At 39.5% G+C, this 15,876-nt stretch overlaps 2 protein-coding genes across 2 annotated transcripts in view; both read right to left on the bottom strand.

Moving 5' to 3' along the window:
- prr12b (proline rich 12b) overlaps positions 1–2,070 on the bottom strand; it is a 36,397-nt gene extending 34,327 nt beyond the window's left edge. The window contains 1 exon segment of the mRNA XM_036560759.1: positions 1,692–2,070. Within this exon segment, the coding sequence (XP_036416652.1) occupies positions 1,692–1,774 (83 nt within the window). The 5' untranslated portion in view covers positions 1,775–2,070.
- Positions 2,071–3,989: 1,919 nt separating this feature from the next.
- prrg2 (proline rich Gla (G-carboxyglutamic acid) 2) lies at positions 3,990–12,670 on the bottom strand. The gene is made up of 8 exons (XM_036560752.1): positions 12,488–12,670; positions 12,301–12,383; positions 10,700–10,789; positions 10,355–10,518; positions 10,074–10,107; positions 7,984–8,116; positions 6,221–6,364; positions 3,990–4,314 (listed from the first exon to the last, which is right to left on the bottom strand). The coding sequence occupies exons 3-8, from the start codon at positions 10,782–10,784 to the stop codon at positions 4,272–4,274; spliced, it is 603 nt and encodes a 200-aa protein (XP_036416645.1). The 5' UTR covers positions 10,785–10,789; positions 12,301–12,383; positions 12,488–12,670; the 3' UTR covers positions 3,990–4,271.
- Between the last annotated feature and the right edge of the window lie 3,206 nt (positions 12,671–15,876).

Below are 15,876 nucleotides of genomic sequence, written 5' to 3' on the forward strand. Positions count from 1 at the left end.
ATTACTACAGTTACACTTTCACTGGTAGACTTATACAGCTACACACACACTGATAGTTAGACTCAGATTAATATAGCTACATAAATTTAACTACACTCACATGAATGTAGCCACAGTCACATTGATACACTCAGACTTATACAGCTACACACTCATTAATACAGCTATACTTACATTAATATAGCTACACACACTAATACAGCTACACTCACATTACTACAGTCACACTCACTTTACTACAGCTACACTCACATTAAGTCACGTTACTAAAGTTACACTCACATTAATACAGTCGCACAATAGCACAGCTACACTCACACTGATAACAGATACACTGTTATAACAAAACCCAGGCTCTGCGCCGCACAGTATGAACGCGAAATGGTCGCAAATGGAGCAGCGCTGTGTCTGGCTCAGTGTGCTGCAGGTAGCCACAACAACAAGCCAAACATGCCAGCACTTAGTCCAGGAATTTTAATGTCCAAAGCTACCGGGGCCACTCGGCCAGCTTCCTCACAGAGCTGGCTTATGATCCAAAACTGCATCTGCAACATATTAGAGCGTCTGACCTTATACAGTGTGTTTACTGTGGGCCTGACCTGCTCACAATCACCGCCCCCCCTCATCCACTCAAAAAGATGTATGCGTTGAAATTTGAAATGAAATATTCTCAGCAGCTCAGCACCCAGACCTGCCAGCCTTACTTAATCACCTGGCCAGGTGACATGGCTGTACCTGGGCTGACATGAACACGCACAAAAACGTTGGTGTAGGAAAAAAAGGGGTGATGTTGCACTGCAGTCAGTGCTAAGCTGTAGCACTTACGAGCAGCATGGAACAAATGTGCAGCCACATGGATTGCAACCTTTGCAGAAGGAAGCTTCCAGCATTTTTGGAGTCAAAACAATAGGCTATGCAGCCCCGTCGTGTTTCCAAGAGGCCACACAGCATTAGCCACGCTGGGATACAGTAGCAAGCGACTAAAAAAAAACCCTAATTGGCAGCTAAAGAAATAAAATAGTGCTTTGTCAACACATAAACTGCGTGTCATAAATCAGACACGGTCCAGGGCTCGGATAGCTTCCCAGTGGAGGCTTCATACATGTATTTTTGACGAAGCTGAAGTCGCGAGCTTCTTGTTCGAATTTCCCCGTTCCACCTTAAATGGTGCAGCAGTTACATTCTGGCGCCTCGGGCGCCAGAATGTAACTGCTGCACCATTTAAGGTGGAACGGGGAAATTCGAACAAGCCTGCTTATTTTTTTGTGCATTCTTTTTAGCTAGCTTTAGCAGCGTCCCATCCCCCCTCTTTTCGCCCCTCTCCCCCTCTTTTTTTCTGTCTCAGTCTCAGTCTACCTTCCCTATCACGCATTAACTCTCAATCGCATTCCTTGCATTTTCCAAGACACCCCCCCCCACTCCACTCCACCTCCTCCAACTCAACCCCCCCATTTCACCACCACCACCACCACCACCTCCTCCTCCTCGCTCGGTAATGACAATAACCTGGACCCCATAATCAGAGCAGCATGCATTTGCACCATCGGCATTGGGGCATTGTTGCAGCTACCCCCCCTCCCCACTCCGTGCACGAGGGGTAAAATACAATAAATAAAAATAAAACAGACAGTGCAACCCCCCCTCCTCTCTCTCTCTCTCCCCTCTCTCTCCTCTTGCACGCACGCCCTTACCTTGCCTTCGCTGATCTCTCGTAACTCCATCCCGTTCCTGCGCCCAGATCACCGAATCCTGTGCCAGGATAATTCCTATCCATTAAAGAAAAAAGAACGAGGGATGAAGATGGAGAGATAGACAAGGGAGGGAGGGGAAGAGGAGGAGGTGGAGGAGGAGGAGGAGGAGGAGGAGAGGGGAGGAGGAGAGGGGAGGGAGGTTGTTTCCTAAATTCTAATGCACCGTCTCTCTCTCTCGCTCTCTCTCTCTCTCTCACTCTCACTCTCTCTCTCTCTCGCTCTCTCTCTCTCTCCCCTTGTCCTTTCCTCGGCGCTCCGCACGTCTGTTTATCTCTCCCGTTTCACATGCAAGTCCTCAAGAATGGGAGCAGCTCGGAGGGGGGGGGGAGAGAGAGACAGAGAGAGAGAGAGAGAGGAATGGAGGGAGGAGGAGGAGGAGGAGGAGAAGGAGGAGGAGGGGGAGATGGAGGATACGGAGAAGGGGGGGGTTACATGGGTAGGGGAGGAGGGTGGGAGGAGGTGGAGGAGGAAAAGGGGGGGATGTGGGGTGCAAACCAAACCACAAAAAAAAAAAATCCAGCTTCTTCCCTCCCCTCTATATATTTCAACGTCTATTGTCCTTGTCTACAGAGAGACAGCAGCAGCAGCGAGGCTTGATGCTCGTGCACACGCGCGCGCGCGCTCACGCTCTTTCTCTCTCTCTCGTTCTCACTCTCTCTCTCACTCACACACGTACACATTTGTACTCCGTCGTTTTTTTTTCTGCCCTCTTTTTTTTACTCCCTGCATATTGCAATACAGTCCACGTACCAGTTCAGTCCGATCGTATATAGCGAATTCATAAATAAACAACAACAAAAAAACAAATAAAAATATATAAAAAGCATATTAAAAGCATCCTGAATGTCGTAGCATTTTTAGTATTGCTATTATTATTATTTATATTTTTTTTTGGTTGCAGCTGTTGCACACCAGCACACAATATTAGCATGTATTGCAAAAAAAAAAAAGAAAAGAAAAAAAAAGAAAAAAAAAACGTCGTGTTGTTAACGTGCTACGCACGCCGGATTTTGGGCGCGCGTGAGAATGTGAACCATAACACGGAATGAAGTGGATATTTTCTGATATTTCTGCTCTGGAGACGCCATTTTTTGCGTGACTCCCCTCTTCGCTCTCTCTCTCTCTCTCTCTCTCTCTCTCTCTCTCCACACACAGACACACTACACGCACAGTCTGTCTGTAAAGTCTTGTGCTCATTGCTGCCCGCCTGTATTCCGCGCCTTAAGCCCCGCCTCTCCCGCGCCAGGATTGGCTACGCCTCCGTACGTGCACGCTATCCAACTATTGGCGGGCATCCCACTAGTATGAACCAGTAGCCAATACCAGCGCACGACGCCAGACATTGCTAGCCAATCATAGCGCAGGACGGGCGGGACTATCCTGAATACGGGTGGGAAATAAAATATTAGCGCGTATGAACTCTTGCTTTAACAATCGGACTTAGATTCGCAGAAAGGAAGAACATTACAGCGGATTACTGATTTGATTCCAACTGCAAATGGCTGGCATACGATATTAAGGCATTTTATTTTGTCCTTTGAGGTCTTTTTACGACGTTTGTGTGGGTTTATGCACCAAAAATAGCAATAATTGAACTTTTTACTCCATAGAATCAAACAGGCTGTTTTTATTACTTTGACTCTAACACTGATATATGTAAATGACCTCTGTTCTGATTGGTGCCACATTCGATAAGCAGTTGGTCCTGAAACACTCTTTAGAACTTGAGCGGGGGCGGGGCTTAACTGCTATATTTAAACGCTTTGGTTTTTGTGACATCCTAAAACAACATATTCAGAATAGGCCATTGGTTTCCATAAATAGTCCGTACGGAGGGGAATGGCATGTTTTGAAGCTTTAACGGTGTTTGCGGACAACATAAAAAAATTGAGATACATTAAGTTTTCTATTATATGCGCCCATTAATCTCATTTGAGTATTTAACTTCATTCTAGTATAGTTCTGTAAGGTGAGGGAGCTTTATATGTATTCTATTGGGTCTGACCTATCTGCTATTCAAATAATGGGTTTCGCCTGACCTCTTGACCTTCCTCTGTCTGTAAGATCCATTCCCCTTTTTTCTTCCCTTTTTCTATAGTGCTGAGATTCATTTATATTTCAAATTATTGACAGTCTTTATACAGTTCAAATTAATTATGTATTGCTTTGTTCAGTGCTGCTTAAAAGTCAAAACTGCATAAAAATATCTTTATTAAAAAACAAACTCATTATAGGAACTCAAAAGCAACAACAAAAAAAGGATTTATTAAAAAAATCAGCTGTTCAAGGAAAATAGAATGACATTAAATATAGAAAACTACAATGTGCTGACAAAAAGAGAATAAATAGTCCATGGTGGATTGAAATACAGCCGTTGCTGTTTATGTTTCTTTGTCTTTACAACAATTACATGCATTAAAATATCTAAAAGTAGGTCTACATACAAATCCCCTTATATCACCACCCCAGTGCCCCGAAGTTTCCTGCTAGAGCAGAATTTCATCAGCTGTTTTCTGAATCTCACTCCTCGTTCTGGGATTCTGGAGGTGCAGATGGCGTCTCCCTAAGAAAAACAATATAGAAAAAAAGAACAAACAGACAAGTGAAAAACTCATTTTGTGCATACATACACCAAATCTAAAATTCTGCAAAGTACTCATGTAAAGTACAGAAATTACTGAAAAGTGTCAAGTACTGAAAATGAGTTAAATCCACATTTAAGTGCAGTTGAGCTTGAATATTGTATTTGGGTCATTCAACCAAACTGGTTCAAAGTCAGAGCTGAAAACGCATTTCAGACTTTTAGCTGGATTTTAGACCAAAATCCTTTTACTTTGAGTTACTTTATACCTTACCAGAACTGAAAAATGCTAGCCAGTTCATGACTAGCAAATACAGCTTTGGACAGCTGTACACACATAAAATCATCATTTTTATTAAAACACTAATTTTAAAACACTTCAATTGCTGAAAATCTGTGTTTAATGTTCCACACTAATTGTCAGACTTTGGGACTTTTACTCTAAAACAATGGGATCTAACTGTTCACCACGTGGCTTTAAGGGACAGGGGTGCATCACTTGGCTAAGCTGCGTTTGAAGCTGTTGTAAAATCCACAATATAAGCACGGCTATGACCGCCTCACAACAACAGAACTCTGTATTACTGCGCCACGTCACTTGAGCTGTTGATGTAATAATCTTTAACTCTCATGCTGCTCACATGGACCACTGAGTATATTGATGAAGTAAGAACCTGTTTTTTGTTTTAACTGAGGGGTAACTTTTGTTCCTAAATAGAACTAGGCTGGTCAGCTAGCTAACAAGCTAAAAGATAGACAACAGCCTCCTCAACTCTATCAGTGATATCACAGGCCTGGATTAAAGTACTTACATCATGATTTACTGTAAAACGGCAGTATAAAAGTCTAAAAATGTCACTATAATGTTTTGCACGCTTCAAATGTCCATGTTTCAGTCAGAAGTCGCGTCAGGCTGAAACCCAAACAGCTTTGTACTCCCTAAATAGTGTGTTAGCTATTAAAGTTTAGAGATTCTAGCCTCTACAGCCAAACATCATTTATGGAGTGTGGATGTGTCTGAGCCCCAAATGACTATTTCTTAGCTATATTTTGCACTGTTGGGCTGCAGGATCCAGTATTTAAACTCCTTTGTAGTGCACTATAAGGCTCAAGATGGTAATTTGGTGACTAAAAAGTACTTACAAAGCGCAAGTTTTTGCATTAAACAGTGCTGTTACCATATGTTCATTGTTATACTCATTCAGTGGTCCATGGTTGTTTGGCAATGATACATTTCCTGGCGAAATACTTGTTTATTTTTTTTTTATTGTATTTTATTATGTTTTATGTTGGCTGCCGTTTTATAAAAGCAAAAAGTTTTTTATACCTGTTTTAACATAGTATTATTAAGTGTACACTTTTAGGGGTTTGTGTTTGGGGCCATAACGTAGCAGAAGAGACCAGATGTTTGTGGTAAAAGCAGAAATTGGAGGCTTTAATGTAACGAGGATTGATGAAACATAGAGTAGTAAAACAGGTGAGGGTCAAAAGCAGAGAGAGGCTACTAACAGTCTTTAGAGACATAAAAGAGACTGTCAAGAACCAAACAGAGGTCAAAACTGAGACGGCAAAACACTAAAAAAAAGTAGACAAAGCCTAAAAAGGACAGTAAAAAAAGAACGCTTGGTATGGACTATACTTCTCAAGTACAGCCATACGTCTCAATGAGTGAGCAAAATGAACCTGTCTGTACAGGGCACCCTATAAATGATTATTTTATACATATTTAGCTTATTTCTATCTCAATTAATGCCTTGTGTTTTAAATAGATCATAATCTAATACTTAATTGTTTTTTAAAATAGTTTCCTGACTGTGGGATCGCAGTTTGAACTAATTCAGTAAAATGATCCATATATAAACACACAAAACATAAACTGAGGTGTTACCCTGAGTAGGGCGGTGGAGGGCCATCATACTGCCCGCTGCGGTCCAGGGCTTCATTGTAGGACGGCAAACCTGGAGCCTCAATATTAGACAAAGGTACCATCTCTGGCGCTGGACGAGTGTCTGCTGGCATTTGCACCGGAACACTGTGGTGAAGGTGTAGCAGCAGGAGGGAAGGTGACACAATGAGACACACACTGAGACCCAGGACAGTGACTGATGATCTCTCCCTCTTACACACACAGGTTTGTTTTTATACAATGTCAGAATGTAGGGTCATACATATGTCCTATATGTGTTACATGTACAACACTGTGAAAAAGTCTTAGACACCTGAGCACACTGTTTAAAACCATCTATCTCAGCACTGAGCATGTTTATACCAGTAAAATCAACATATATCATTAGAATGAATACAAATAAAAAAAAATACAGTAAGAAGGAACATTATTTATTTTAAAATAGCAGCTTATATCTTGTGAGCTAGTTTGAAGAATGCTAAATGGTAACTACAAATAATCCAGGGCTTCCTCGAGGAGAGGTTTGGAAATGGTTAAACAAACACATTGACATACACAAAATCACTGCTAACTGTATTAAAATTATGCATCACTTAATATATGAATGAATGTTTAAAAAAAAAACTTTTCAATTCATATTATACAGATTTTTAGTTCTAATTTTCTTGAGTGCACAAAACTATTGTTCAGTACTATATATAAGGACATGGTACCTATATGTAATTATCATCTCTGTATATATATATATATATATATATATATATATATACACACACACACACAGACAGACAGATTGTAATACCTATAATGAAATTACTTATGGACAAAAACAGTCTTCAGGTTGAAGCTGGAGAAATATGCTGATTGCCGTTGCTATGGGAATACAAGATGATGACCAAATGTTCTATTAGAACCTGTTTAACTACATCAAAAAAGTCCATGCTATGTTTTACCTCATGTTAATTTGTGCCCTGCATTCCCTGATATATATGTAATGATATGAATTATATATATTTATATATTACATATGCAAGTATCTGTATGTTCAATGATGTAACATACATGTAAGTACCTATATGTAATATGTCACATACGCTTTATATGTGTAAGTAACAATAATGTTGCATTTGTATTATATATAAGTACATATTTGTAATAATGTGCTTTGCTTGTATTATATATGTAAGTACCTACACTCTCAGAAATAAAGGTAGTAAACTGTCACTGGGGCGGTACCCCTCTTGTCACCGGGGTGATTCCCTCAAGGGTACATCTCAGTACCTTTAGTCAGGGAACATAACTGTACTATAATCCATTGAAATGATATTTTCTAAGTAGTACTGACTCCACATGCCCCGTCTCGTCTCCAGGCTTTTATTTTATTGTTCCGTTTTAAAACATTCGGTTATGAAAAGGTACAAATATGTATTTTTCACCTGGAAAAACTTATTTAAGGTTCACAGTTGGACCTTAAAACTACTGTTGTACCTTTGAGGGAACATTTACATCGTTTGTATCTTTATTTCCAACAGTGTATGTGTAAAACATTTTTTCTAACTAACCATATCCTCAGTAACTGAAAACCTGAATAATTTTGTCCTTTCAGATTTAAAAACTGAAACATGGAGCTTTCTTAAAAAGCCGCTTTGCTTTGTACTGATAAAATAGGCTCCCTGTTTATCCTCCAAAGTGAAGCCACTTTTCCATTTTTTTACACATTTACACGTTTCTACACTGCCACTCACCTGCCCCTTTGTCTTGCGCTTTTACCACGGTTCTTGTAACAGTAGCAGCCGAGCACAACAGCTATAGCAACTATGATCACAGCTGCCAAAATTCCAGACACCAGACCAGGCAAATCCACACGGCGAGAAGTTCCTGAGCAAGCAAACAAGCCATCATTATTACCAGTTAATGAATCCACTTCAAACAACTTACTGAACTAATAAAAATGGAAGTTGCACCAATCATGCCCTACTGAACGCCACCATAGCAACCCTGAATCACAAACAACAACCACAGCCGCTTAATTTACGCCCAAGAACAACTAAGAATGTGTCATTCCGATAGAGTTATGAGTCATCCAAGCAGTTTAGGGCCGTGTTTTCCAGTCATGGTCCTGGAGTTCCTATTCCCTGCATGTGAGATAGTTCCTGCTATAGCACACCTACATCTTAAAGAGTGAATCCTAATGAGGTGAGTCAGGCGGGTTGGGAGAAGGGGAAACCCCGGATAGCAGGGCTGGGCCATGTATCATCTAGACCGATATACAGTGATGCTGATTTGGAGAGATACTGCTTTTTGGTTCAGCAGTGTTTATATAGTTATATGCAAACGTGTGAATGCTTCTTGTTTGATAACATGTTTTGTTGATATTCAAAGTGAAAATAAAGCCACACATCCTCACATGCATTATTAACATAATATTGTATACTGAGCTACTAACAAGACAGGCTCACTGAGCACCGACTGGACATTATATCACTCTACTCTTTACTATGCACTGCCACTTTGTTTATACATCCAGGCTGGACGTGACATGCACCACTGCTTTGTCACCGGCATATTATTTACACATTTTTACTTACAAATGCACATTACATTTTATGGTTGTTGTAGTATATTTTATTATACATCTTTACTTCTTCTATTTATGCATCTGTATAATAGTGTACGGCAATACTTTTGCTCTTTACTGTACTTTGTGCTGCTGTAATAGACAACTTTCCCTCTGGGACTAATAAAGTGATCTATCTATCTATGTATCTATGTATCTATCTATCTACCTACCTACCTACCTACATACTGGGGAAAAATAAAACAAAATATAGCCTGTGCAGAGAATAGAGTGCATTTTATATTTTATGTTTTTCCAATGTACTAAATTTAGTACTTAAATTTGTAGACAAATGCCATATTGCTGTTGTCGGAACAAAATCTCGTATCTACAAAATGCTAACTTTACAGGAGAAGCAAAAAAACCTACTTTACTTTTAATGTAAGTCAATGGAACCTGAATTTTTTTCAGGTAATTCTGGGCCATTTCTTTTGGTCCATTTATCATGAAGTTTACATCCAATGTAAAGGACAACAGGCACTGTCAAATTATGTCAAAAACTAAAAGATGACCAAAATTGACATTTGAGGTTTTATTTCAACAGCAGGGAGATTTTGTTTGTTCTCTGTAGAGGACGTGTTAATTTCACTTAGAAAATCAATGAAGCAATTAATTTGGCTGGGGTGTTCAAACGTTTGCATACAACTGTACCTCTCCGGATAAAAAAAAATAAATGTAAGGCCAAACCTTTAGATCATAAAACTATCATAAGACTATGATAAGACAATGTCTCAGGCATCAGGCAGAGGATTTGTAACTATTTAATGTAAAAACTTTAGGGTAAATCTGAGGGAGCTTAGAGGTCAGACGTCTGGTTCCTATCACCACAACTGTGAACAATTCTCGCTGAGTTTCTCTAGAACAGAGCATTTCACATAGAACCACTTTAAATAAACCTGTTTACATCATAAACCCATTTACTTCCCCTTTAAAAGAGGAAGACTGAATAAAACAGTCCAATCAGAACAAGCTGGGTCAGGTCTGTAAGACATTCTTTTACTATGGTGTGCCAGTATCAGTATCATTGATATATTTTGAAAATAAAGTGATATTGAATTTCACAGATGCCGCCCAGCACTACCACATGCCTTGAGTCCTGCAAGGATATTATAATGTCTGGAATTTGAGGCGAGAAAAACCCTGGGACCAAGGACCAAGACTGGAAAACACAGTTTCAGGGTTTCTGAAAGATATAACAGTCGTGATTGGCCACCTTACCAGTATTATGTTTATACGTCTGCCAAAAAGTGGCCTGTAGGGAAACAACAAAGTACAAGATGATCCAAGAATTTAAATGATCCAACTACTTTTACACAAGATTACTTTATCATTTGAGATCCATTTATTTCATATGAAGTGGGCTTGACAATGCCCACCATTTTGGTATTGTAGTTCTCACCAATAAAAAGACAAGAAAGAACATCTAAGAGACGTGTTTGCAACCACCTGCAACATGCACAGGTCTGTGCTCCTTGACACACATTCCTACCTGTACTTACCGTCTTTTTGTCATCCTCAAACACTTCTCTGGCCTCCTCATAGGAACAGATCTCCTCGTTGCACTCTCTCTCCAGGTCGCCTGGCGTTACCAGCTCAAAGTCCCAGCTGTTGTACAGCAGTGAGCGAGACAGGAACGAGTCCGCAGATTTCTCATAGATAAAAACTGGAGCACGGAGCAGGACAGAACAAACCCAACACATGAATTACTCAAAAAACACACCCAAGAAGGAAAAGAAGTGATACACAAAACAAAAAGCGGGTGAATTTTCACAAGTCACACTGGAACAACCAGAGTCACTTCACATTACTGAATGTAGGACAGCATGTATTTATATTCCTTTTACCATTGTCGCCATTGTTGATGCATCTTGCCCATGCCAGAGGAAACAGGGACAGCATGCAAAAGCATATTTCAGCAAGTCCTGGCATCTTGCCTGTCCAAAACATGGCATCAGAATGTGTACACATAGTACAAAGAGCACATTTAGCATTCAACTCATAGCAGTAAATGAAATCTCACACAACACAACTGGAAAGCATATAGTATAAAACATATTATTAAAAAAATGAGTCCAGTGATGAATAAACAAGTTTTTTTTTGTTTTGTTTAATGTTAGGAACTATTTATCTGAGCAGATAAATGTCTGTGTAATTAAATCTTTAAGGAAAAAAGGTCCCTCACAGATAGTTATTACATAAATTGCCAATTTTGTGCCCAAAATGCAATTTAAAATATAGTTATATTATAACTGAAGTTTGGAGAGAGGAACATGCCTGAAACGCCTCCTTCTTTCAACCTAACGCCCTTTAAATTCACATCCTCAGCTTCCGTTTCTGTGACGAAGGGTTCTCAGTTCCCTCCACCACTCCATCTCCTCCCTGTTCCTCAGTCCTACATCTGTCCTATGACAGCCATGAAGAGGATCTGGCCTTTTAGCTACAGACAAGAGCTGCCCAGAACTCCAGCCCAAGTTCTCTGAGTCCTCCCCCTCTCTGAGTCCTCAATCAGTCTTCCCTCATACTACCACCATGCTGAAGGCATGGTCTGAACTCACAAACATCCATTAATGGCAGAGAGGTAGATGCAGGTTGTAAGGATAAATAGTCCTTAAATAAAACTTAGTCTTTTTTTTTTTTTGCTCAGACGTACCTCTACTTTAATATTATCAGCAACACATATAAAACTCAGGAGGTGTGGATTCACTGGTCGTTTTAGACAATGAATAAATGGCTATATTTGTGTTTGCGACGCCTGCAAAGAAATCCAAACCAGCACGTTTGTCTAAAATGCACCATTTCAATCAAACCACTATGAACGACCACTTTGTTTACATCTCAAAGATGGAATTATGCACGAATTTTGAAAAAAAAAAAAACAAAAACTGGAGGAATTCCCCTTTGATTCTTTCCTATGTTAAAACAGGGCCTCTTGTGTTGCCAGAGCGAAATTTATACGGCAATGTCGCCCTCTGTCGGTAGCTGGGAGTAAGTGCAGCCTATTTGTTCCAAAAGGAATAACACCGATATTAAATTTCTGTAACCACTTATATTAACTTTTAATGCGACAACCAGGCTTAAGAGTGCACGAATTGGAAAAGGGCACGACAAAGGAGGTCGAGGAATCACATAGTTGAAGGAAAGACATTGCAGACTGTGATGAAAAAGGCTGCAGGCCTGCTGACTTAACTGTGTTCAGAAGGGCGTTTATGGCAGTGTTTCTCAGCCCTGCTCCTGGCAGCCCACTGTCCTGCACATTTTAGTGCCTTTTCTCATTTAGCATACCCACTTCAAAGCAATAGTTGAGAACAGAGAAAACAGCAGTAAGTGCAGGACAGTGGGCCTGTGCTGAGAAACTGACAAAGAGGACATAAGGCGACTTTCAAAACAGGCAGCCTTCATGTGGCTGAGAGCGAATGAGGAAATGGAATGGGCTGAGTGCACTTACCTAGAAACTAAAATGCTCCCCGGACCAGGAAATTTGGAGTGAACTGTATGATAAAGTGTCTCAGGAATCTTCTTTTCTCTGCTCTGTGAATCAGTGTCGAACCAGGATGAACTAACCTACAGCAGCTCTCACATACTTGAAAGTTTGAGTAGGATAGGAATTAAAAATAGCGTGTTAGCCTGTTCACCTGTGACCTGGCTGATTAGCAACTGACAAAATCCCCACAGCGCTTCTTCCCTCTGTCAGAGAGACTTTACCTGTTTGACAACATACCTCAGTCAGCGCACAGTGGGTGGGGAGCTTTTCCCAGACTTCCCTCAACATCCACACTGTATATGTGTCATAACAGTACGAGGAGAATACCGCTGGCATTAGCAGGCCTGAGCAATTATTAACCTGTTAAAGTTTACATTTCCTTTGGTCAGCGTGTCCTCCACACAAATCTGAGCACAAATCTGAAGAAATTCATCAAACCATATGTCTAAAAAAGTAGGTTAGCAGGCTAATTAGCACTCATGTTAAAGGGGAATTCCACAGGTTTCTCCAAATGTTCTGAGAAATTAAATGGTTAAGATGTAAACAAAGTCCTTCTTCGGTAACATCCCCTATAAATTAATGCTAGCCTGACTTAGTAAAGTGTGGGAACGAGATAATTAAGTCGTGGCCACGGCTTAGTAAGGCGTGGGAATGGGATAATATGGAGCCCTGCTGGTGACATTCCGTAAAATTAATAATATTGTGTGGCCATGCCATATTAAATTGTGGCCATGACTTAGTAAGGCGTGGGAATGAGATCCTAATGCATGGCCACAACTTAGTAAGGCTTTGGAACAAGATAACTAAGTAGCGGCTATGGCTACAACATGGGAATGAGATCACGCCTTACTAAGTTGTGGCCACGCATTAGGATCTGGTTCCCATGCCTTACTAAATCATGGCTACAACTTAATTATCTTATTCCCACACCTTAGTAAGTCTTGGCCACACATTATTTCTGTTTATACAGGATGTCACCAGCAGGGCTCCGTAAGATAATTAAGCCTTGACCACAGCTTAATAAGGCATGAATTAGTGGACATGTTAGTGGAACCAAACATGTCAAGCATTTTATGTCTCTAAATCCTACTTCACTGAAAGTTACAACACTAAATGCTTATGAAAACCTGTCTGATGCCTAATACAGTAATACAGTATGATACTTTTGTGAAAGCTTTTGACTGAGGTATACGCAGGGAGTAATAAGGCCCTCAAAAAACTTATTTTTAAAGAATTACCACTATTTTACCATCATCAACATTACATATATAAATTCAGAAGACTCGCGTAGGTTCACTGCTGGTTTTGTACAGTAAATAAAATGGCTATATTTGTGTTGTAGACATCTGGACCCCTGGTTCCCATCATCACCACTGTAAAGAAATCTGAGTCTATAAGTTTCTCTACAATTAACCATTCACACCAAACCACTCTGAACGACATTGTTTACATCTTAGCAACTGAAATACATAGAAATTTATAGAAAAATTAAGAGTTTCCCTTTAAACTCAGTCTGTTTTAACAAAACAAAAGCAAATTCAAATTTGTGAATAAAACGTATGAAAATGTCATGCAATAAAACAAAAGTTGTGACATTCTGTGTCACAACGTTTCTGTGACATTTTTTTTCTAAACCACACTAAATTTAGTTGATGGGCATGGGTGGGTTAGTTGATGCTGCAGATATCACGCCTTGTTTAGGCTTCCAGTTCCTCATCTGTAAAAAATTCTCACAGTCTGGTGAAGACGCTTCAATCACTCTCAAACTAACATATCATACTGCCCAAAATTCAGAAATCACCTTTTAGTTTATTCAGTTTCCATTCAAAACAGCCACTGAGTACAAGTTATTTATTTTTCAGCATCAGGAAAAAAAGCAGAGAACATTTAACACAAAATGACACAGAAGCCTTTTCGGCAGTATTAACTGTGTCTTTACCTTCATTATAGCTTCCACTCTTTTCAGGAGACTCACTTTCAGTTTCTCAAAGAAATCTGCAGAGATATTTTTCAACACCTCCAAAGTTCAGTCTTAGAAGTTGGTTCTGCACTTACTATCCAAGTAATCCGGGTCTGGACTCTGTGGTGGTCGGTCCATTATTCTGAAAACACCAGCAGCTTCTTTGTTTATTTCCTTTTCTCAGTAGGGGCTTATATGAACTCCAGTTTCACTTCAATCAATCAATGAACATTTATTTAACATCGGAGAACATTGAGGGTGACCCTCATTTACAATGTAGCCAAGTTGATAAATGTGCAAGAACATATCAAATAATAAATGTAAATATATAAAAGTAATAATAAAAATGATGCAAATCAGGTAAGTATAAAAAAATCAAACATTAATAATAAACATACAAACAGTAAAAAGTATAAAACAATAATTAAAGCATAACTAAAATGTTAAAGTTAATAAAAATCAAAAGATAATAAATAAAACAAAAGGAGGATAAAATCAAAAAAGGAAACTGAAAAAAAAGACTGAAATAATAATAAGTAAAACAATAATAGTGAAAAATCAGGTAAGACAGTTGCAGGCAGAGTGGAGGTGGTTAGTGAGTAAAAGTTTAAATGACTGAGTGACCCAGCGAGCTGGTGCTGTAACTAAAGGCAGATTTTCCCAGTTCAGTAAAAACTCTCGGTACCTGGCATGTGATCCAAGCACTGGAGCGACCCTGAAAATGACCATTATTTACAGACATCATTGAAGTAATATACCGCTGTTGTTGGAAGAAAACCTCATATCTCTAAAATGGTAACTTTACAGGAGGAGGAAAAAACCTACTTCACTTTTAATGTAAGTCAATGGAACCAGACATTTTTCCTTTCTTTTGGTCCATTCATCATGAAATTCACAAACAATGTGAAGGGCAACAGGCATTTTCAAATTATGTCAAAAGCTGAAAAACGACAAAAATGAAGATACAAGGTTTTCTTCCGACAGCAGCGATATGCTGGTTTATTTCGTCATCCTTAAGCAAGTGGACTATTTTACAGCTAATCTCAGAAATATCTCTTGAATAAAATGAATAATTTGTACTTAAACCTCCAAAAAACACCTGCACACACACACTAACCCCAGTCAAGGACTAACTGTAACGTCAATGGTGATTCACCACTGAAAAGCCTTTTTTAGTCAAGGATTAAGCTTAATCTCTGTCCGGGAAACCGGCCCATGAACTCTCACACCAGGAACTGTTCTCTGAAAAATTTTAAGTGGCTGCAGCTTTTTGGAAGACCCGGATGAACACGGAGGAGCCCCGAGCAACACCCTGCTTAGAGGGGCCTCCCCACCCACACCAATCATATTATTTTTTTAATTGGTTTAATTTTGATTAGGGGAAAAAAGTTTTAATAAGGTAGTAAAGTACTAAACTAATCACTATAAAACAAAACTAGAAAGGAAATAAACAACTACATTTTCTATGTACTTTCATTTAATATAACAACAATGTATGTTTAAGTGGGATCATCATTTTAGCCTTCAGTCATCAGCGGAGTTCTCATGAGATATTTTTACGGCAAAATCATTGAACAAAC

Source organism: Colossoma macropomum, unplaced genomic scaffold (genome assembly GCF_904425465.1).
Source record: "Colossoma macropomum unplaced genomic scaffold, Colossoma_macropomum, whole genome shotgun sequence".
In the NCBI taxonomy this organism is placed as follows: Eukaryota; Metazoa; Chordata; class Actinopteri; order Characiformes; family Serrasalmidae; genus Colossoma; species Colossoma macropomum.

Bases quoted from the DNA above. Each gene is read 5' to 3' on its own strand.
- prrg2 (XM_036560752.1), bottom strand. From the start codon at position 10,784: ATGCCAGGACTTGCTGAAATATGCTTTTGCATGCTGTCCCTGTTTCCT. The intron at 8,117-10,073 runs GTAAGGTGGCCA...TTGCTTGCTCAG, and splicing joins GACGTATAAACATAATACTG to GAACTTCTCGCCGTGTGGAT. The intron at 6,365-7,983 runs GTGAGTGGCAGT...CCTTCACCACAG, and splicing joins AGCGCAAGACAAAGGGGCAG to TGTTCCGGTGCAAATGCCAG.